Raw genomic sequence first — 22,321 nt, forward strand, 5'->3', positions numbered from 1 at the left:
TAAAGTAAAAGCAAATGAGTTCTTACAGTAGCAGCATCTCCACACACGTTTCCTCTGGGCTTTTTTTGAGATAATGCAGAAGGTCACAAAATTGCAGAATTGTTGAGAATGGAAAGCAGGTCTGCTTAGAGATGGTGAGCTACAGCAGGTTGCTCAGGACTGTGTTCAGTTGGATTTTGAGGCACTCCAAGAATGAAAGCTTTACAGCTTCTTTGGGCAATCTCTTTCAGTAAACACACATTAAAAAAAAAATAATAATAATAATAAAAAAAAAAAAGATTATGCTCAAATAGAACCTTGTGTTTAATTCTGTGCTCAGGGCTTCTTGTCCTGTCATGATGTCTCACTGAGAAGAATCTGACTGTCATCGATATGTTCTACTATTGGATATTTTTACACAAGATCCTCCTGAGCCTTTTTCAGGCTGAACAGACCCAGCTGTCTCAGTCTTTCTTCATATGAGAGAAGCTCCAAGCCCTTGATCGCCTTTGTGGCCTCTCAGTGGATTTGCTCCAGTATGACCATAAATATATCGTAGAGCTCAGAACAGGATGCAGCGCTCTATATGCCTCTCACCAGTGCTGAGTAGCGGGGAAGAAACAACTCTCTTGACCTCTTGAGTCTGGCTGCTGGCAGCACTCTCCTAATGCAGCACAGGGTGTTATTGGATTTCTTTGCTATATATGTACATAATTCTTCAAATAGACGGCAAAGCAATTACAATGGTCTACAAAGAATATGAACTGGAAAGTAGTGTTTCAGAATTCATGCATGCTTTTGATCAGGATGTGTATGCCTGCTTCAAGTTCGATATTTGCTTTGCAGGCACTTATAAGATGCCTTCCTCATTCTCAGTCTATTTCCACTTCTGCAGTAATTTCTATATAGATAGAAGTTGGAATTATCCTTCTGCTTGTAACTCTTACATATACATATCCCCAGTCACCTCAGAGCTTTGCCGCAAAACTCATTCAATGAGATTTTCTTCAGTAAATTTACAATCCCATATCCACCTATTCTGGAAGAACTTTGAATTAAAAGAAATTAGAAACCAAATTCTTTGCAATTAAAAAAAAAATGCAAAAACAACAAGAGCAAGAAGAAAAAAAAACAACATATAACAAACCAAAAAAAACCCCACAACTTAAGAAATGGAAGTTGTATGTTGAAAAGTAACTTCCCTTACACAACACATATGTGTTCTGGATTCTCATATGCTGCACTGCCTATCTCCCAACATCTGTCATCATAGGTTTTTCTTCCCCAATTAGACTGTTAACTGCTGGAGGCTGGAATAGTGTTTTGTGATCTGTGAAGTGCCAAATTAATTGGTAGTACTTCTTAGAGCCATTTATCATTTGGTCTCTATGGAATTTACAAGTACTGTATTGAAAGTAAGAACAATGTCAATAAAGTTTAGAGACTATACATGTTTATCATAAATACAGCTGTCACATATAATAAAAATTCCTGAAGAACTCTAGCAGTAAATGCTTAAGAAATTGTGGAGCTGTTAGGTCTGCTGTATTTGCAGAGTCTTAATTATTTCATCTGAAATATATGCAGAGATATAAATGTGTTCCCTGTCCACTGATACAACACTGAGGCTTTAAGGAGATACAGAAATAAGTGAGGGGGAAAAAAAACAGAAAAAATCAAGATGCATTGTCTATTTTTGGTCTTGTTAACGCAAAGCTGGAGGAAAAACTGCTTCCCTCTAAATTGTGTGAGTTAAAGACAAATCTTTCCTTTTTTACTTGTGTGATTATTTTTTAAATTCTAATTGGTTTATTTCTCCTTACATCAGGTAGTTTGTATTGGATCTTGAGATAAAGCCAGTAATTTAAATCATTTTAAACAAATGAATACTGACAGAGGTAGCATTTTGTAAATGTGACATTATAAGCAGATTACAGATTAGAATAGCTTACTGATGTGTTGTTCTTTGTGTTACCCTTTACAGAGAACATGGGGCAATGCAAATCTCTGGAGTACCAGCACCTGCCTGCACACAAGTTCTTGGAAGAAGGGGAATCATATTTAACACTGGCTGTGGAAGTAGCATTGATAGGGCTGGGACAGCAACGAATAATGCCAGATGGCTTGTATGCACAAGAGAAGGTTTGTCGAAATGAGGAGCAACTCATTTCTAAGCTACAGGAAATTGAATTGGATGATACTCTGGTGAAGATTCTTCGGAAACAAGCAGTCTTCCTATTAGAAGGTAGCTCAATGTAGACGCTAACTGCTTCTTTAAACTGTATTCACTTATAGAAGCCCATGGAACTAGTATTTCTGTGGAAACTGATCTTACCTACCTGAGATGTTTTTTTATGTAGAACTCTAGCAAAAATTTGTTTACAATCTTTTACAAAAATGAAACATACACCAAGTAATACAATCACTGTAGATACAAGGCATTTACTGACGTACGAGCCTTTCATTTCAATTTTTATTGTATTTTGTTCTTAAGATTTATTTGTTGTGTGTCATAATCTCAGTAGCCTAATTATACAGCCCAGGCTTCCAATTAAATGTTATAGAAATCAGTTATCAGCAGCTCCCAGGTAACAGAATTTTAAACATCACTTGTTTCCTGAAAAGGAGCTGTCAGCTTTGTAAATGCAGGAAGATTTTTTTTTTTTTTCCCCAGGTAAAGAGCTTAGAAAACTTACTTGAAATTGTTGGGATAGAAGTATAGCATTTTATTTAGTACTAAGAAAATTAATTCCCTCTGAAGTCTGAATCATCTCTGAAAATTGAAATACATGGTCAGATATTGAGGCTTAAAGACTGATATTGTGACTAAACTGCAATCAAGGTGATTTTCTCTTTGGGAGTCATTTTTTGTAATGCGGTGGATTGCAATGAAATCTGTGGAAAAAGAGTTCCTGCCTTTGCTTTAATTTTTAAAAAGGATTAACACACATCATTTTAGCATCATATTCAGAAAATAGCCTAACTTTTGTTTTTTTAAATGAGAGAACTGTAAAGGAACTCATTAGGTGAAGGCATGGTCCACATTTTGAATACCTGTTCAAGGCATGATGAGGAGTGCAATGTTGCTGTAGCTGAGTTGTGAAGGCTGTTATACAGCAGTCAGGTTTTTGCCTTCTTTGTGAGACATTTTTAGAAAAAAACGTTTCGTTTAATGGAAGAGATGCATTATGACCAGGTCCTTAAAGACTTTGTTACCTAGTGATGGTTCCATTTGACATTGCAGAGAGGCTGCACCATAGGGAGAGTTTCCATTACAATATGCTCTGCTGCTGCTTTATGGCCTTTGGACAAGAACAGCTTCTCACTGGATCCAGCTATTAACAACCACCAGGCAGAGATCTTATGGATTTTAAAATCAATTTGCTGCATCTCTTAACTGTTAAGGATGCTTCATGAAGAAAAGGCAGGGTTTCTCTTGAGTGCTCCCTTGTTTACTGCTTTGATCACTGATGTTTTGTTTCCTTGGAGCAGTCAACAACTGACCGTAGCAAGAAATCTGCTAAAATAGCTACCTAGGAAATTGTGATGAGCAGTGTGCAAAGAGGGTCTTGCATTGCTGTTTGCTGAGAAATGTAGCTTTCTTTGCATTGTCTTCAGTTTACACCAGGTTAGACAGAAACTACCATCTCACATGGAGGAAATACTGTACAGTGATGGTAGATCTTAATCATATCAGTTGTGTTTTTATAGTTGAAGTTTTGTAGGTATAATAAAGAAAGCTTAATCCAATGTTAAGCCAATTTCTATGCTGCTAGTGCCAATTCATGCATGCTGTGTGCAGCTAATGTTTGAATGCATGGGAAGATGGAACGTTAAAACTGGTTGCAAGAACTGTTTTAATTTTTTGCTTGACAACTAAGTTAATGGCAGAATATATTTTCAAATAAATGTTTTGTCACGTATTCCTCAGGTCCTGAATTTCCGAGTGAACTGCCAATTGGCAATGATATGAAACAGCTCCTTTCATTGAAGCTGTGGTAGATAGTTTTTAGTGGATTTCACCTTCATTTAAATGATTATACAAGACACTGTGTCACTACTAAATCTTCATTGATATTTCCTTTGTAATCGGCTCCAATCTTAAGAAATGCCCAACTACGGAGCTCAGATTCTTTTTCACTTCACATTATATTTTTACCTTCGTGTTGTGTAAAAGAAACAGTCAGAAAAACATTGGAACAGATGTGCTTGTTCAAGTTGTTACATACTTTGCTTCCATGGAATTCATCCTCTTCTGCAGAAGAAGTGTCTGCTTAAATTGTGCAAGTACATTCTCATCTGTAGGGCCAGCCATTTTGAACTGCTGCTGGAAATATAAATGATGTGTGTGCTTCTGCAGTGAATTGTGCTTATCCAGTCCTTGTCCATCCACGTGTGGTGTACTGAAATCTGTAGTATAGAAAGAAGTAAAATCCTCTTCTCTCTCAGTAATTTCTAGGACTGCTGGTTGCTACCTATGGTGTAATTATCCAATAGTAGTTAATGTAAAATTCTTGTTCTGTATCTTGCAACATATTACACTAAACTGCTGAAGTCAAAAACTGCTTGGCATAGTGTTCAAGTTAACAGGAATAGCAGCTTCATGTGATTGCAGGAAAAATGTAAAAATGGTATTTGTAGTCACTGTTAACCTTCAGAATGCATCAAAGAAATAATCACATTCAAATTTTCATTTATTTTTGCTGTTCTTACGAAATACTGTACAGAGTATATGCAAAATCCATTGTCACAGCAGTGGGAGTAGTTTTCTCATAGCAAATGTAATTTTTGAGATCACATAGCTATAACAGACTAGCAAAACAAGATTTTGTTGCAAGATCTGACCTTGTCTTCTCTGGAGACAAAATCTAGACCAAAGGATAATTTATATGCCTTATGTCAAGTGAGATTAATAGGGACCAGATGCTGTTGGAGTGATTGCTCATGTAACTTCAACTGAAGATGTGCACCTCGTCACTGAACCCACACTTTTTTTCGATGGATCTTTGAGAAAGAAATCACACACTGCTAATGGATGCGTAGGGATTCATGTACACAATCTAAGGATGTGGAGGAAAAGCTGAGACTAACACATTCAGCTTTTGCATACCATAAATTTGTTAAATGAGCCCTATGATGCTCTGCGACTGTCATTTGTGTGTGGGTTGGTAATATGCCTAGTACTGTGCAATTTGCAGTCTGTCTCATTGTCTCAAAGAATATATGGTATGTAATAGGTTTGTAATATGTTGTACCTAGGTCACCCCGAAAACATTGCCTCCTGTTGATTTACATAGAAACTACATCAGATACAAAGAGCACAGTACCACTACTTGATAGAGAAAATTCTCAGCTACAAAACACAGCTTTTCAACACAATCACGACCATTAGCTGTGCATTTTTGCCAGTGATCAGCAAGAGCCTGCTTGCCACACTTGTAAAAATCTGCACTGGAGGTGAACCACTGTCACTGTCACCCTCTGCTGAAACACACTGCCTCGTTGTGCTTACATCCACTGTTCAGCCTCCATAAAAGTTCAGCAACCACTGATAAATTTTAATGGGTGCTGTTTTCTCTTCATGGAGGAATTCAGTATTAGACCTTTGCTTAATATGCAGTTCCATGTCAGATGCCATTTGTCACACAGCAACAACATGTAATGGGATATTGGTGAGAAGGTTCAACCTCTACTGCCTCACCAACATCTGCCTCTGAAATGCGCTAACGTCATAAAACAGGAGACACTAATTTCCGAGCAGTCCTCAAATATATGTGATACATGTATGATATGAGTAACAAAAAATAATCAGTGCAGTTTTACCTTTAGCACAGCAAACACTGGATACCAATTCTAGTGAGTGTTTTTAAAGGTGCAGAAGTTGGTTTTTAACAGACTGTAAAGACAGACATTTTTTTCTCTTTTCTGCAGCTGGACCATATAGTGGATTAGGGGAAGTCATTCATCGAGAGAGCGTTCCAATGCACACATTTGCCAAGTATCTCTTCACCTCTCTCCTACCTCATGATGCTGAATTGGCATACAAAACTGCACTGAGAGCCATGCGGTATGTATTCACAAGTCACCTAGAAAGACCACAAGTAGCAGTTGGGAAAAGAGGGGAAAGCTTGGTAAGCAAGACCTCAGCATTACTCCCTTTAAGGACAAATTACTTTGGTTCTGTCATCTGTCAAACCAAGTGATGTCTGTATCAAATATGGCATAACAATTTATAAATGTACAATTAGTGTCTACCTCCAACTGTAAAACAGTGTTCTGTTGTAACTATTTATTTCATTCTAGCATCCCTGTTAGGATGTGTGGTTTTATGTTTAACAGTGGCAGTGTTAGCATGTGTGTTCTCATCCAGCTGTTTGTATGTGGTGGTAGTGGTGTGCAGGAAGAGTCATCTAATGCTGTATCATTTCCTGCCTAGCCTCTAGCCTTAGATTTGTAGAACTGTTAGTTCCATCAGCTATCTTTATAAATAAGGTGTCAATGGTAGATTTTTAAACCATATGGTATTGTCTGATACAGTACTTGTTTCATAACTAGTTGGTCTTGCACACACTTCTGGGTGAACACTGGGATTTAAATGGAGTATATGTTATATGACAGCAAAATATGTGACTTGCATCCCATTTGTCTTCAGTAATGGGGAGAAAGATATTTCTCAGGGAGCTCTCACTGTGTGTTGGCTTGATCTCAGGGCAGGCCAGATTGCTAACAGGGCTAAGAAGAGCCTTCTGAAGGAAATTTCAAGGGTCTAAATGATTAGTAATAAATCTGTTGTCCTCCTACACTGCAGGGAAGAAGCTGGTCCCATCTGGATTGTCTGGTTGCTGTCAATAACTTGTATTAAATGATGATTGCCAGTTGTGGCAATTCTGTGACTGCTAGAAGCAATCAAGTCTGTGTTTAAACGTGTGTTTGGTGTTCATGATCACTATTATCAAGAATGATTGCACAGTGATTGTAGGATGTGCTATCCGCATTAATAGTATTTATCTTCATCAGGCAGATTGTGTTAATGGTTTGGATATGTTTATTTATTCTGGAGTTTCTGCAGAATGCTAGACAAGGAGAAAACAACTGTGTGGTCAAAGAACTAAACAGGATAACTACTGTTGTGTTCAGGGACATGGTTTAATGAGAACTGTTGGTGATAGGCAGACAGTTGGACTGGATGATCTTGTAGGTCTTTTCCAATCCTGGAGATTCTATGATTGTATCAGATTAGACCAAAAGTTTGTTTAGCCTAGATTTGTTGTTTTTCATTTGTTTTTGTCTTTAGGTATATCTGGCAATGGGTATTAGAGGAGGAGTCTCAGAAATACAAAATGGCCTTGCATACTTGCTTGTAATTAGAAATTTAGGAACTGTATTGACAAGACGATGCATCATTAGTGAACTATTGAGAACATTCAAACATGATCAGAAAGCTGTCATTTACAGCTTTTTACATTTCTTTCTTAAGTGTATCAGTAACACTGGTCATAGCAGATCGTCAAGATAGTACAGTAGGCACAGTAAAAAGAAAAAAAGTCGATTTTTGTAAAGTGGACTTTTGTCTTTATATTGGTTTCCAGTCTGTACGTTGGAGTGTTTCTCAGAGGTGATTTGTGTGGGGTTTTCCTCCTTAAGCTAAACTTGAAAGGCTGGAAAAGATACCTATCAGCAGCTTTGCGTCGTGCACTGTACACTTCAGTGGATGTCCACGCCATTCCTCTTGAACAAGGACATGTCACTTCTGAAAACTTCTCTGGAAGTTTCTTTTCTCAACAAAAGAAACAAGAATAGTGCTGAAAGATCCTAGATCAGGAAATCTTAAGCCAATCCAGCCACTTTCCTGCCATCTCAGCTGAAGTTATTTGTCCAAAAAAAAAGCCAAAAAAAAATCCAACAAAACAAACAAGCAAGCACACCAGTATCAGAATGAGCTGCCTGTTTGCTTCTATCTGTTAAAATTACATGAGGCATTAGTATAATTAGGTCAGTTCTCCATCGTCCATTTGGCATTGCTTTATAAGACAGATAAGAATTCATCCCTAAACAAAAGTCAGTCTTTCTGCATTTTGATGTGGTACTTTTTAGAATTATGGACTCCTGTTTTGAACTGTGATAATGGCAGATTCAGACACTTTCTGTTAGATGTCTCTGCGTTCTTAAGCAGAGTTCCCAAAACTTCTAAAAAATCTTCTTCAAGAAGATTATTTGCTCTTCCGATTCTCACAAAAGTGTTAGTTCATAGTACAAATAACTCTGGAAGGTCTCTGGAAGAGTGGGCAAGCTACTTATAAGGTTTACAGGTATGTAGTGAAGCTGTGCAGGGAGAAAATTAGAAAAACCAAAGCGCAGTTAGAACTGAGCTTGGCCACTAAGGTAAAGGAAAACAGTAAATGCTTTTATAAACACATTAAGAGCAAAAGGAAGGCTAGGGAGAATCTCCATCCCTTGTTGGATGCCGAGGGCAACCTGGTCACCAAGGATAGGGATAAGGCTGAAGTACTTAATGCCTTCTTTGCCTCAGTCCTTAATTATAAGACTTGTTACTCCCTGAGAACACAGCCCCCTGCACTAGTAAATAGGGATGGGGAACAGAATAAGCCCTTCATGATCCATGACGAGATAGTTTTGGACCTGCTGCAAAAGCTGGATGCTTACAAGTCCATGGGACCAGATGGATTGCACCCTAGAGTGCAGAGGGAGTTGGCAGATGCGATTGCCAAGCCACTGTCCATCATTTTTCAGCAGTCCTGGCTAACCGGGGATGTCTTGGTGGATTAGAAACTGGCAAATGTGACGCCCGTCTTCAGAAAGGGCCGGAAAGATAATCCTGGTAGCTACAGGCCTATCAGTCTCACCTCAGTGCCCAGGAAGGTTATGGAATGAATAATCTCGGGAACCATCACGGACCAATTAAAGGTCAACCAGGGGATCAGGCCCAGTCACATGGGCTTACGACTGGTAGATCCTGTCTGACAAACCTGATTTCATTCTATGACAAAGTGACCCGCTTAGTGGATGAGGGTCAGGCTGTCGATGTGGTCTACCTGGACTTCAGTAAGGCCTTTGACACTGCCCCCATAACATTCTCGTGGAGAAGCTGACTGGCCATGGTCTGAATGGGTGTACGCTCCTCTGGGTGAAGCACTGGCTGGATGGCCGGGCCCAAAGAGTCGTGGTCAATGAAGTTGGATCTCGTTGGCGGTTGGTCACAAGCGGTGTCCCGCAAGACTCAGTACTGGAGCCGCTTCTGTTTAACATCTTCATTGATGATCTTGATGAGGGGATTGAGTGACCCTCAGTAAGTTTGCAGATGACACCAAGTTGGGAGGGAGTGTTGATCTGCCAGAGGGAACAAGGGCACTGCAGAGGGACTTGGACAGACTGGATCGATGGGCCAAGGTTAACGGCATGAGTTTCAGTAGGGCCAAGTGTCAGGTCCTGCATTTTGGTCACAACAACCCCAGGCAACCCTACAGGCTTGGGGAGGTGTGGCTGGAAAGCTGCCTGATGGAAAGGGACCTTGGTGTTCTGATGGACAGTTGGCTGAACATGAGCCAGCAGTGTGCCCTGGTGACCCAGAAGGCCAATGGCATCCTGGCTTGTATCAGGAATGGTGTGGTGAGCAGGACTAGGGAAGTCATCCTGCCCCTGCACTCGGCACTGACAAGGCCTCACCTCAAGTACTGTGTTCAGTTTTGGGCACCTCAGTACAGAAGGGACGTGGACTGGAGCAGGTGCAAAGAAGGGCGAGGCTAGTGAAGGTCTTGGAAAATCAGCCCTTTGAGGAGAGGCTGAGGGAGCTGGGGCTGTTTAGTCTGGGGAAGAGGCGGCTGAGGGGAGACCTTATTGCTCTCTTCTGGTACCTGAAAGGTGCTTACAGTGAGAGTGGAGTAGGTCTCTTCTCACTGGTGACACGTGACAAGACGAGGGGAAATGGCCTCAAGTTGCGCCAAGGTAAGTTTAGGTTGGACATTGGGAAACACTTCTTTACAGAAAGGGTGGTTAAACATTGGAATGGGCTCCCCAAGGAGGTGGTTGAGTCACCGTCCCTGGATGTGTTTAAGAGCCATTTGGATATGATGCTCGGAATTTAATTTAGCAGAAGGTTGTTAAGAGTTCAGGTACTATGGTTAGGCTGCGGTTGGACTTGATCCTTGAGTAATTCTATGATTCTATGATTCTGTGAACTCCTTATTAAAAAAAAAAAAAATTGACTTACTGTTGCCTTCATGAGGAGAAGAAAACAAACAAGTAGACCAAATACTTGCCTCATGATTGTCAGGTAGAATGGATCAGAAGAAGGAGATTTGAGAATCTTTTGCTCCATGGCAGTGAGTAAATATAACTGTCACAGATAAAAATCTCACCTTACAGTTAGTTAAGGTGCTGCCTAGAAATTTCTGTAGTTCTTCATGCTTTTAGAAATGGAGCATATTTCTTTTTTTGCCTCAGTATTTTTCAAAGAAGTTAACTTCACAAAGCCAAAGCTACTTGATTTCCACACATATTTAGAGTCAACCTACACACAAATCTATGTGAATTTGTAGAGCTACTGATGATGTTTGTCTCTGTGTTCAAAATCATCTGTTCATTTTTTGATCCTCTTTCAGTGTGGGGAGTACACAATACAAAAATCAATAGAAGCTGAGATTGTGCCTTTCATATACCTCAGGTTTGCAAACACAGGATGTGCTGTTCTTGACGGTCGCTATTGTCTACATTTATCTTCTCGCAGCATCAGAACACATAGAGTGGAGCTTTAGAGAAATGTGGATATGTGGTGACCTAGTTGACTGCTCACATGGAATCTGAACATTTGACGTAGCTCAGCTGATCTCTTGTTAAGTCTGAATTTCACCCAGGTTTTGGGAACTAGTTTAGTCACAAGATAGCTTTGCTAAGACCTAGCTAAATAATTGATGTTTGAAAGAAAAAAAAAAAGTTAAGAATGCTAAGTCTGTTAGAGGTTGTGCTTGTTTTGATGTTCCTTAGTCTTGCCAAAATTGTATGAAAGCCACCAATTCACAACAGCATTTCCTTTTCACAGCAGCGGAACACAGAAGCTGGCAGTGAAATTTGAAGTGACAAAAGATTTCCCCAAAACAGCCTCTTCCTTTCATACCCTATTTGTTGCTACTTTTGCATTCTGTAATTGAGATTTTTCCTATTTATTGAAATTATTTTGTTCGTCTTTTTTCCTCTTCATTCTGTGCTTGGAAAAAAATCAGCTGAGGAATTGACACGCATTATTTTTCATGTATAAAGCTTTGCAAAAAGGTATATCAGCAGTACTAGGACAGTTGACCCTTGATACAAATCAAATTGGCAGTTTGGTTAATTCGTTGTTTTTTTAAAAAATTTTAGCGTGCACACACATGTATCAGAAAACTGTAGAATAACCTCCTGATGGGTATTTATGTGGTGTGTGTAATTTCCATGTACCTGCTAAATACCCTAACATATATTTACAATGAGCTTTTTTAAAGAATTCTTAAAGATACTGTCAGTTGCTTCAGGAATGCAAATAAAATTGTTAAAACCGTTGCAGATGTCCTAAAACTATCTTAAGGTCTCCATTCTTACTATGAATCATAGAATCACCAAATTGAAAAAGATCATCGAGTTCAACCATCCACCTACCACCAATATTTCCCTGCTAAACCATCTCCCTTAGTGTAACATGTACATGCTTGAATGTTTCCAAGGACGGTGATTCAAACACCTCGCTGGGCAACCCATTCTAGGGTGTGACCACTCTTTCAGAAAAGTTTTTCCTCATATCCTACCTGAACCTCCCCTGGTGCAACATGAGGTTGTTCCCCCTAGTTCTGTCAGTAGTTATGTGGGAGAAGAGTCCAACTCTCACTATGCCACAACTTCCTTTGAGGTCTTTGTAGAGTGTGGTAAGTTCTCCCGTAAGCCTCCTCCAGACTAAACAATCCACATTCCCTCAGACTCTCACTCCTCATAAGGCTTGTGCTCCAGACTCCTCACAGCTTCGTTGCCCTTCTCTGGGCATGCTCGAGGGCTTCAGTGGCTTTCTTGTAGAGAGGGGCCCAAAACTGAACACAGTACTCAAAGTGCAGCCTCACCAGGCTGAGTACAGACAGATGGTCACTTCCCTGCTCCTGCTGGCAGCATTACTTCTGAAACAAGTCAGGATGCCTTTGGCTCTCTTGGCCACCTGGGCACACTGCTGGCTCATGTTCATCTGAGCATCAGCAAACACCCCCAGCTCCATTTCTTCCACACAGTCTTCCAGCCTCTCTATCCCAAGCCTGTGGCGTTGCGGCCTACATGCAGGACCCAGTTCTTGTTGAACTTGATCCCACTGGCCCCAGCCCAGCTATCCAGCCTGCACAGATCCCACTGAAGGGCCTTGCTAGCACTAGCTGGATGAGTACTTCCTCCCAGCTTGGTGTCATCTGCAAACATACTGACGATATACTCAATGCTATCGTTTAGGTCATCAAAAGATATTAAACAGGGCTGGTCCCATTGCTGACCTCTGGGGAATAACACTTGTGACCTCACCAGCTAGATTTAACTCAGTTCTCTACCACTCTCTGGGCCCAGACATCCAGCCAGTTTTTTGCCTAGCATATAGTACACCTGTTCAGGCCACGGGCTGCCAGCTTCTCCAGGAGAATACTGTTGGAGACAGTGTCAGAGGTTTTGTTAAAGAGTACATCAGCAGCCTTTACCACATCCACCAGGCAATCATAAAAGGAGATCAGGTTGGTCAAGCGGGATCTGCCTTCCATGAACCTGTGCTGGCCTGATCCCCTGGTTGTCCCAAACGTACCTTAACCTGCAGGTCCTGTAGAAGTCAATTAGGTGCTGGTCATGTTACAGTTAGCCCATCTGACAGAGTCAAAATGGCCGTCAGAAAACTACAGAAGTCAAACCAATCTGTGTTTCAGTTGCACTGTATTTGAGGTAGTTAGTTTAGACTTAGTCTGGCCGTGTCCGTATAAACTGCTGTATATATCACATAACTCTTTATATTCTGCATCTTACTCAGTAAGGGCATTTTCTCTGTAAAATACTTCGCAGAAGGGATGAGTGTTGGAGAATAGAGGTGTCTGCTAGTTATTATGAAGTAGTTGAGAATTTCAAGTAATTGGCTGTGATACACTGCACTGAGGTTCAAATCATGTGAAAGCACATGAAAACACATTCCTGCTTTCTTTGTTGGGTAACAGTGAAGAGATTGCTTTTAGACAAGAAGCAGTTGGTATGTTACAGGAATAAATAATTAGAAAGCCTTCAGTATAGGAGCACACTAACAAGTAAGTCTTCAGATTTTTTGAACAGTAATTTGCTAGAGTGTTGTGAGTGCCAGAAAACTCGAACTTTAAACCCAATGAAGAAACTAGCATTTGGAAAGCTTTTGTTTCTGGACATTATTCATTACTATCATTTGATGTCTCATTAACCCTTCATGTCCTGAAACCATGCTTAATTGTTGAATAAAAACATTTTCATTCAACCACTTCTACTTCTTTTGGCATTTATGTTGTATATGGTGTATCAGTTCTGGGAGGAAGAAGGGCTATCAGTTGAGTCTCTGTTATTGGCCATCACTTCTACTATAATAGTCAAGAGCAAGCACAATAATTTGAATTTTCTAAGTGTGAATACTTCTTAGTGAATAAGACCTCAAATTCTTGCTTGAGGATTAGAAAACAGTCTGAAAAGTATCTTTAAAAGCAACTTCCTGTGTCACTGCTGTTTGGGATCCTAACATCAGATTATTGTATATTATGCAATGTTGGCAAACTATAACTTAAGGACTTTAAAAGGTAGGTAGTGGTTAAATGGTGAAATTTCCTTTTTGGTATGTCTGATTTTTAAGATCAAAATCCAAATGACTTCTTGAATCACCATCTTCCTTACTTTCCTAATCATTTGCACATAAAGGAAGTTGAAGTTGTGCATGCATTAATATTGGAAAACATTTACATGTTTCAGTATGATGGAGAAGCATTTTCCATCCTGAGATCTGTAGTTCAGAGGCTGAAAAAAGGCAAGGAAAAATGTTTCAACTCTAAGGATTATGCAGAAGGTCTCAACTGCCTTGCTTAATTGATGGCTTAATTGTCTTGTGCATTCGTACAGATCACTGCTGGTATAGGCAAATTTAGCAAGTAGATTCCCCAAGCTTTTCAGTTTCCTCAAAAAAAGAACTGATTTTTCCAATATCTTTTTACACCCAAAAGGGCATATTTTATAAACAAGGTCAGTTGTTCTTGAAGCTTTAGTTCTGCTCATGAGTAACCTAATGTAATAATGATTTAATGAAAGAGGATTTCTTCCTTATTTCAGGTTGCTAGTATTGGAATCTACAGCTCCTTCTGGAGACATGTCACGCCCACACCACATTGCATCAGTTGTTCCAAACCGGTATCCCCGCTGGTTCACTCTAAGTCACATTGAATCTCAGCAGTGTGAGCTGGCATCAACCATGTTAACAGCAGCCAAAGGTACAGTGCTGTCAGTTACATACTCAGCTAAATGTATGCTTTTAATATTACATGGAGTAAACGGATTTTAAATCTTGTGTTTAGGAATCCAAATGGCAGTCTGACAGGAGCTTGAAATGGGGACAACAAGCTAAACTGATTTAAATCTTCACTAAATCTTCTAGTAAAGTAGTTATGCTATCTAGAGGATAGCCAGACAGACTTCATTTGAGGCTGAGAAAACAGCTTTTTGTTCTTCTGATGCATGACTGTGAGACCCAGCAGTGGACAAGTCACTTATAAAATTCACAAATCAGCTTGACTTTTTGGCATGTAGTACACTAACATCATCACATGCAAAAGGAATTTGTGCTCTCTTATATCTTTTATTGATATGCGATTTAATTATGGAAGGTTTATAACAACAAAATGCATACAACCGAATCATTATACTATTGCTGCAGCAAGACAAGCTTAATTATAATGCATCTCTGGATGTCTTGGGAGCTTGTTCTGTTTTGTTGATTCTGTTTACGTCTTGCAGGTGATGTTCGGAGGCTGGAAACAGTGTTAGAATCCATACAGAAAAACATCCACTCTTCATCACACATCTTCAAACTTGCGCAGGATGCATTTAAAATAGCTACACTCATGGACAGCTTGCCTGACATCACTCTTCTAAAAGTTTCTCTGGAGTTGGGCCTTCAGGTATTTCCCTTGTTCATTATTAAGACAGCAGAATACAGCAGTTAGACTCTGTTGGTGGGTTCAGATCTTTAAGTCTATGAGGACTATATTGGCTTGAGCTCTGTCTAGAATTTTTAGATACAGCCTGTTGATGTGAAGTTGACTGGTAAACTTCACATTGGAACAAGGGTCTGCTCAGCCCCTTTGTTCCATTTGGCTGGAAAGAACTGGAAGCGGCTGGCTGCAGGGCATTATTCTGTTCATGGGTCAGAGTTCTGCTGGCTAGCAGTGTGCTGGGTATTTCGCATAGTCTTGAGGAGCTTCTTACTATTCCTCCCATTCTTCCCTTCCTCATTTTCCTAAACAAGGTTTGGTGGTTGCCTGCTGAATTAATAGGGAAAACCAATGGCAATCGTAATGTCCTGTTTCTAGAACAGATAGCGCGAACAGCAGCCCTCGCACTTTTTTCATCAAATATTGCACTCCACATACTTTGAGATGATCATCTGCATCAGATGCAGTTTGAGGTGTGCAGCAGCCTCAGGTCAGTTTTAAGGCTCTTAGGAGACTTATCAAGCTAAAAGGAAACAGCTAGGCTTTTAAGTATCTAGAGAAGTATTGCCATACATTGATGTGTTGTGGAGATTACACAGTTCAACAAAAATAAATCTCTTCATCCCTCTTCAGGGAGTTATTAAACAAACAAAAACAAAAACAAAACAACAAAAAAACATGGAAAGATCAGGAAACCATTTATAACTTTGCTTCAATAAAAAAAATTGCAGACAATTCTGGGGAGAGGATATTGTATCCCAGTTGCTTCTCATGACAAGGAAATGTACTACTTACTTATTTTAGACTTCTAGAAGTAAAAATTTTTAATCTGGGAAAGCTATGATTCTGTACGCTTCATTAGCTTTTCTTATTCTTAAAGTTGCTGTGGAAAACTGTTTCTTTTTTCAGATCTAGGTATGTTTCTGAATTTTTGCTTACTTGAGAAAGAAAGATCTTTGATCTGTGAGTCACTTCAGACATTGAAGGATAATTCATTAGTAGCAGTACACTTCTGATGCCATTGTTTATAGATACCTGTGTGTGGTTGATAGTGTCCTTCAAATGCCTTCAGTGAGATCAAATAAGAGAAACATCATGAATTTGTATTTCTTGGGAGAAAGTTCTTCCCTGAGAGAGTGGTGAGGCACTGGAACAGGCTTCCCAGAGCTATGATCATGACGCCAAACCTACCAGAGTTCAAGAAGCATTTGGACAAGCTCTTAGACATAGGGTTTGACTTTTCAGTAGTCCCTTCCAGCTTGGGGTATTCTGTGGTTCTACACTTCCTACTAAATCCAGTATTTGGAATAAAATGAAACCTAAACTGGTATAGAAACTGCTTTTGTTCTTTTGAAAGGTGACACTAGCAATTTCACAACTCTTATTCTGGGTTCTCCAGGACAGAAAAGCTTACTGCATTGTTCTACATTTGGGAGAAACATATGGACTACTGCATTCTTTCTCCCTGTTTCCAATGGCAGCATGTGTTCTGCAGGGGGAAAGCATTTTAACTACTCGTGGAAGGAGTCATGAGCATGGCAAAATAGTCATAGAACACCTCAAGTGCATTTTATCTTTCAGAATCTTACTGATACAGATGTTCTAAGATCTGCAGGTGAAAGAGCAGTTTCTGTTCCTCCACTTGCCTATCATGCTATGTCAATGAGAATATTATTGCACATGTACAGACAAGTATGCTGGCAGAATTGCTGAGTGAATTAGTGCAGATGATTGCTTGATGCATATTTGGCAAGTAGTATCCTTTCCATGAATACCTGTAAATAAATCTTTTTCAGTGTGTATGACAAAGAGTTTTCACATTGCTGTGAAAGCTAATGGTTGGCCGTTTCTTGCATCTCTCATGAGTAGCTCAGCTCTTCTATTTCTCTAGATTAAGAAACTTATAAAAATCCGTTAGGACCAAATGAAGAGACCTTGACTTTCAGACAATTTACTACATTCAAAGGGGTTTCCTGTTATTTTCAGACTTACCTGTTGAGAAGCCCTCTTCTTGATAGAAAAGGTGTCTCAGGAGTGTTTTGAGCGGAAGTGAAATAGTTCCTTAGCAACGTGGATGATCTTGTAAATTAATTTCAGCTCCCCTTTGATCAAGACATCGATATATGCTTTATTTGAAATCCTTATTGTTGTTTTTTTCCTTTTTGTTTTATTTTTAATCATCGTTAAAGGGCACCTCTCTTAGTGTTCTCAGCCCATCAGTTTAATCAGGTGAAAAAAACACAACTCCAGTATAGTTGAAGACAAACTTGTAGATCAAGGGACTAGATATGATGATGTGTCCTCTCAAGTTAGGACTGTCTGCGCTGGAATTGTTATTATATTGACTGTGCTTGCTGAAGACTGTTGTGACCGATCCTTTTACAGACCACCACAGAGAAGAATGTAATCAGAGAAGACTTTAAATGAAGTTGTCATTCATACAGTTGTTTGGTTGTTTTTTTTTTTAACCTTTTCCCTCTTGCATCAGTAGCAGAATTCAGACCATAGATCTATTTTCTGTTGGGGTCACTATAGTTGGGGTAAGCTGAAATTTTGTCTTTGATACTGGAAGAGTGTTAGCCTTCAATTATGTGTGCATCAGTAAAGAAAGTCATCTTGACTTTCTCATTGATGGAGAGGACAGATAGCTGCACTCATGTTGTAGTTTAACCCAGAAGGTGGGTCAGCATCACGCAGTTGTTTGCTCACTCCATTGCTTTCCAATGGGATGAAGGAGAAAATAAAAAAAAGTATCATACCAGACATGCTGAGGAAAACAGTTTAATCCCAGCTGAAACTAGAACAACTCCAAAGAATTTAGACTTGGAGATGCTGTTTCCAATCCAGACGTACTTCAAGCAGAGGCTTTTTCCATGCTCTGTATTAGCTTTGTTTTCATTTGAAATTGTATAGAGTTGATTCTTACACATCAACTTTCTTTCAAATATTATTCTGTGCTCTAGCACTTACATTATAGCTTAATCAAGCTGATGTTCCAATGTTTGAGGCTGATAAAGCTAACAAAATTCTTGTCCTGTGACAGCCAGTCACCAACTCCTAAGGTAGGAATGCTTGGAGACCACCATGGAATCACAACCACACAGTTCATTCATGTTCTTTAGTAGACCTTCCATCTTCTTAATTATCTTTTCTACAGTTTAGAACAAAAGGAGGTGGCAAGAATAGCTGGTATGACAGAGGTCTACATATGGCTTTGAAGCCACCTTAGTACTGGGAAGGCACATGAGCAGAGAACTCTCTTACAAGTACTGCTTGACTCCAAACTGTTTAATAAGTGGATTTTATGACTGTAATAGGTATTGCTCATTGCTGAGAGCTTTATGATTGACCTAACTGCATTACTACAGCTATTGCTATGGGACGATGACTGAGATAGTAAAAGAGAAGACTGTTTGGATTCTTTACCTGTGTCTGTGGAATGTCCGATTAGCCAAAGCAAGCTTTCTGTGCAATTTCTGTATAATGTCTTTGTTTTACTGAAGAAACATTTTTGCCTACATTTTGCAAATAATACAAGCAATAACTGATAGTGGAATATAATAGGGACACTGCAATCAAAGCTTTAAGAATTCTGGGTTTTCAATGATTTTGGATGGAGCTTTTTTTGCAGGATCTCTGTTCAGGTAGAGAAATCATTGCTATGAGAGGTTTAATAATATCTGAACATATTTACAAGTGTGCGTCGAATTAGTTGTAGAATTACCAGACATTAAAATTCAAATTCTTGTCCGTATTATTTAAGTCAGTGAAAAGAAACGCACATGTAGGGGAAATTGGGTTAGTTTGCCCAACAAAAGTGAACATGTTTCCACTTTGAAGGCTACTCTTCTTAGAGGGAGAAGAGACAATGTAATTTAATTTGACTCATCCGTAATTGGTTGGACTTTGTTTTGTTTTTGCTTTTCCCTAACAAAATGGAGCCTTTCATTTAGACCTGAAGGGCCTGCAGTTGGAATTAAACTCTACGTTCTCTTCTAAGATAGTTGTGAAGTATTTTCAAATCTTTGGACATGTCAACTGAAAGACATAGCAGAGCAGAGAGAGCAAGAAGCTGCTATTTTGAACCCCAGTGTATCTGAGTAACTTAAATACCTAACTGCTGGCGGTTTTTTTGTATCAATTTTACAGTTAGGATTATTTGTTTCTGTTTTAATAGGTGATGCGGATGACGCTGTCAACGCTGAACTGGCGACGGCGGGAAATGGTGAGGTGGCTGGTAACATGTGCAACAGAAGTAGGTACGTGCAAAGATGCTGTTCAAGAGCTCCTGCTTTTCATCAGTTAATCTTAGATAACTTGAATTTTTTGTTAATTCCCAAGCTCTGCAAGTGGTTCTACCTTTCTGTTATCTAGAAAGTTCCTTTTTACATAAGGTATTAATTATGGCAATAATGAGTGATTTTCTTGAGCACATGATGGAATAGGCGCAGGCCAGGTGAGATAATATGTGAGTAATACAGTGTGACCTTTTTGCCCTGCAGCATACACGGGTGTGTAACAAAATTTTGATGCAGTGCTCTTGTTTTAACATTCTTGTATCTTTGCAGAGATAATTATTACTCAGGGTATATTATGCATAGTGCCTGGATATTATTTTGTGCAGTTGCGTATTGGCAAATAAAATGCTGGTTATAAAAGCTTTAAATTAGTTTACATATTCTAATAGAAGTATCCAATAAAGAACCTATAATGTCATGCAAAGTACTCTTGAGACTTAATCATATTAGTAAAGCAAGGAATCTGCTTATTTAAATGAAGTTACGGTATGCTCTGGCTGTGCTCCATTTTTTCCTGTGAGTGAAGGGATGCACAGGAAGCATCAGAGTCCTGCAGAGAAAATGAGGACCTCAGGATGTGGTTTATCTGGGTTCACAAATGTGTGTAACCTGTCTCTAGCATAAATAAAGCACTCTAGTTGGCTATAAAGTTAAATTACAGAACCCATCAGTCAGAGTTTTCCCCACTCTCCCCCTGTCAAACAAACATATTCACACCAGGAATAAAGTGATACTAAATAAAATATCTATTTCAGATAATAACAAGTAGTGAATATTGCTCCAAGTATTTTCCTAATATACAGCTTAGTCTTCAGGTGTGTTTGATTTTGATTCAAGCTGTATCTGAAAACCTGGAAGCAGGTGTGGGTTAGGATTCTTGGGTCTTTTTCTCTTTTTTTAAGGCATGCCTAGTATGCTCTCGTAAGTAAGCCATTAGCGTGGTTTCATGTTCTTTTCTGCATGCACTTGAGGTCCACACTGAGAAAAGAAGTTAAAATTGCCTTTTAAAATAGTTCAATATGAAGATTGCTTTTGATGATGTGATGAGACCAAATGAGCCAGATCTTGTTATCCAAATTGTTTTAAATAATATGTAAAACAGCTCAACTGTTACACTAGGAGATTAAAGCTTGCCTTACAGACTTTTTTATGTTGTTCTCTGCACTTCAGTGATTGCTGCAGATTTTGCACATTAGCTTCTGTTTTATTGTCTTTTTCTGAGCTTTCTTGGCAAGACATATCCCCTTGATAACCTTATAGACTGCTAAAAACATAATCTCTTGCTAAGCATCTGTATCACTGGCTTTTATCAGCTGCAGCTGATCTCTTCTTTCTACAGGTGTTTATGCACTGGATAGCATCATGCAAAACTGGTTTACACTATTCACTCCAACCGAAGCCACTAGTATTGTTGCTACAACGGTGATGTCCAACAGCACTATCGTCCGTCTGCACCTGGACTGCCATCAGCAGGAGAAGCTGGCCAGCAGTGCTAGGACGCTTGCTCTTCAGTGTGCCATGAAGGATCCTCAAAACTGTGCCCTCTCTGCACTGACCTTATGTGAAAAGGATCACATAGCTTTTGAGACCGCTTACCAAATCGTTCTAGATGCTGCTACAACAGGCATGAGCTACTCGCAGCTTTTTACTATAGCACGATACATGGAGCACCGCGGCTACCCTATGCGGGCCTACAAGCTGGCCACTTTGGCCATGACACATCTCAACCTGAGTTACAATCAGGACACACACCCTGCCATTAATGACGTTCTGTGGGCATGTGCGCTCAGCCACTCCCTTGGGAAAAATGAGCTAGCAGCTATAATACCTCTGGTTGTCAAAAGTGTCAAATGTGCAACAGTACTATCAGACATTTTGCGTAGGTGTACTTTGACCACTCCTGGCATGGTAGGACTTCATGGAAGGAGGAACTCTGGTAAGCTCATGTCACTGGACAAAGCCCCTTTAAGGCAACTCTTAGATGCCACGATTGGAGCCTACATTAATACGACTCATTCACGTCTCACTCACATCAGCCCTCGACACTATAGTGAGTTTATAGAGTTCCTCAGCAAGGCTCGAGAAACCTTCTTAATGGCTCATGATGGACACATCCAGTTTACACAGTTCATTGACAACCTAAAACAAATCTACAAAGGCAAAAAGAAACTGATGATGTTGGTTCGGGAGCGGTTTGGTTGACAAAAAATGTGTGAATGAGGAGTGAAATAGGGGAGGGAAGGGTGGTTTGTTTTTACTTGAGCCTGCCTTTGTATCCTTTTTAACTTAAAGAAACAGAGCCACACCGGTATTATATGTGTATAGTTATATTGAGTTTTCAAACTAAACTGTCATGTTGTGAAAGTTCGTGTGTCTAATTTTTTTCCTTTTTTCTGTTTTGTATGAGAGAGAGGTTAAAAAAGGTTTGGTTTACACTGAGTATATGTTGTCAAGTGGCAAAAGCCCACATTGCTCTCCTGTTCTTTCTGTATACGTTCACAGCCTCAAAAACAAACGTATATTGCAATGGCTTTAAAAACCAAACACCTCCATCCTGTGATAAGTACCTCGAATGGATTCAGCTTTACTCCTTTGTAACTCATCCTTACATTTCAGCATATTTAAACAAACCAACAAATGAAATAGTAATAGTTCAAAGGCTGACCACGTGGCTTTGCAGTGCTGTTCATCCAGAAGCATGGCACACAATGCTTGTGCATGTGGAAACTTAGCGACTGTCAACATACATTCTCAGGGATTTATCAAAAAAATTAAAAAAAAGAATGAGAGCATTTATTGTACTGTATATATATTATAGTATATGTCTGA

The 22,321-nt window shown here is 39.5% G+C and overlaps 1 protein-coding gene across 4 annotated transcripts in view; it reads left to right on the forward strand.

Annotated features, from left to right (window-relative positions):
* ZSWIM6 (zinc finger SWIM-type containing 6) overlaps window positions 1–22,321 on the forward strand; it is a 113,855-nt gene that overhangs the window by 90,417 nt on the left and 1,117 nt on the right. For all 4 annotated transcript variants that reach the window (XM_085212581.1, XM_085212583.1, XM_085212585.1 and 1 more), the window contains 6 exons: window positions 1,964–2,224; window positions 5,911–6,046; window positions 14,317–14,474; window positions 14,998–15,161; window positions 19,372–19,453; window positions 20,832–22,321. The exon at window positions 20,832–22,321 is cut by the window's right edge and continues 1,117 nt beyond it. In XM_085212581.1, the coding sequence (XP_085068707.1) occupies window positions 1,964–2,224; window positions 5,911–6,046; window positions 14,317–14,474; window positions 14,998–15,161; window positions 19,372–19,453; window positions 20,832–21,694 (1,664 nt within the window). In that variant the 3' untranslated portion in view covers window positions 21,695–22,321. The remainder of the gene's footprint in view (window positions 1–1,963; window positions 2,225–5,910; window positions 6,047–14,316; window positions 14,475–14,997; window positions 15,162–19,371; window positions 19,454–20,831) is intronic.

Source organism: Meleagris gallopavo, chromosome Z (genome assembly GCF_905368555.1).
Source record: "Meleagris gallopavo chromosome Z, MGAL_WU_HG_1.1, whole genome shotgun sequence".
NCBI lineage: Eukaryota > Metazoa > Chordata > Aves > Galliformes > Phasianidae > Meleagris > Meleagris gallopavo.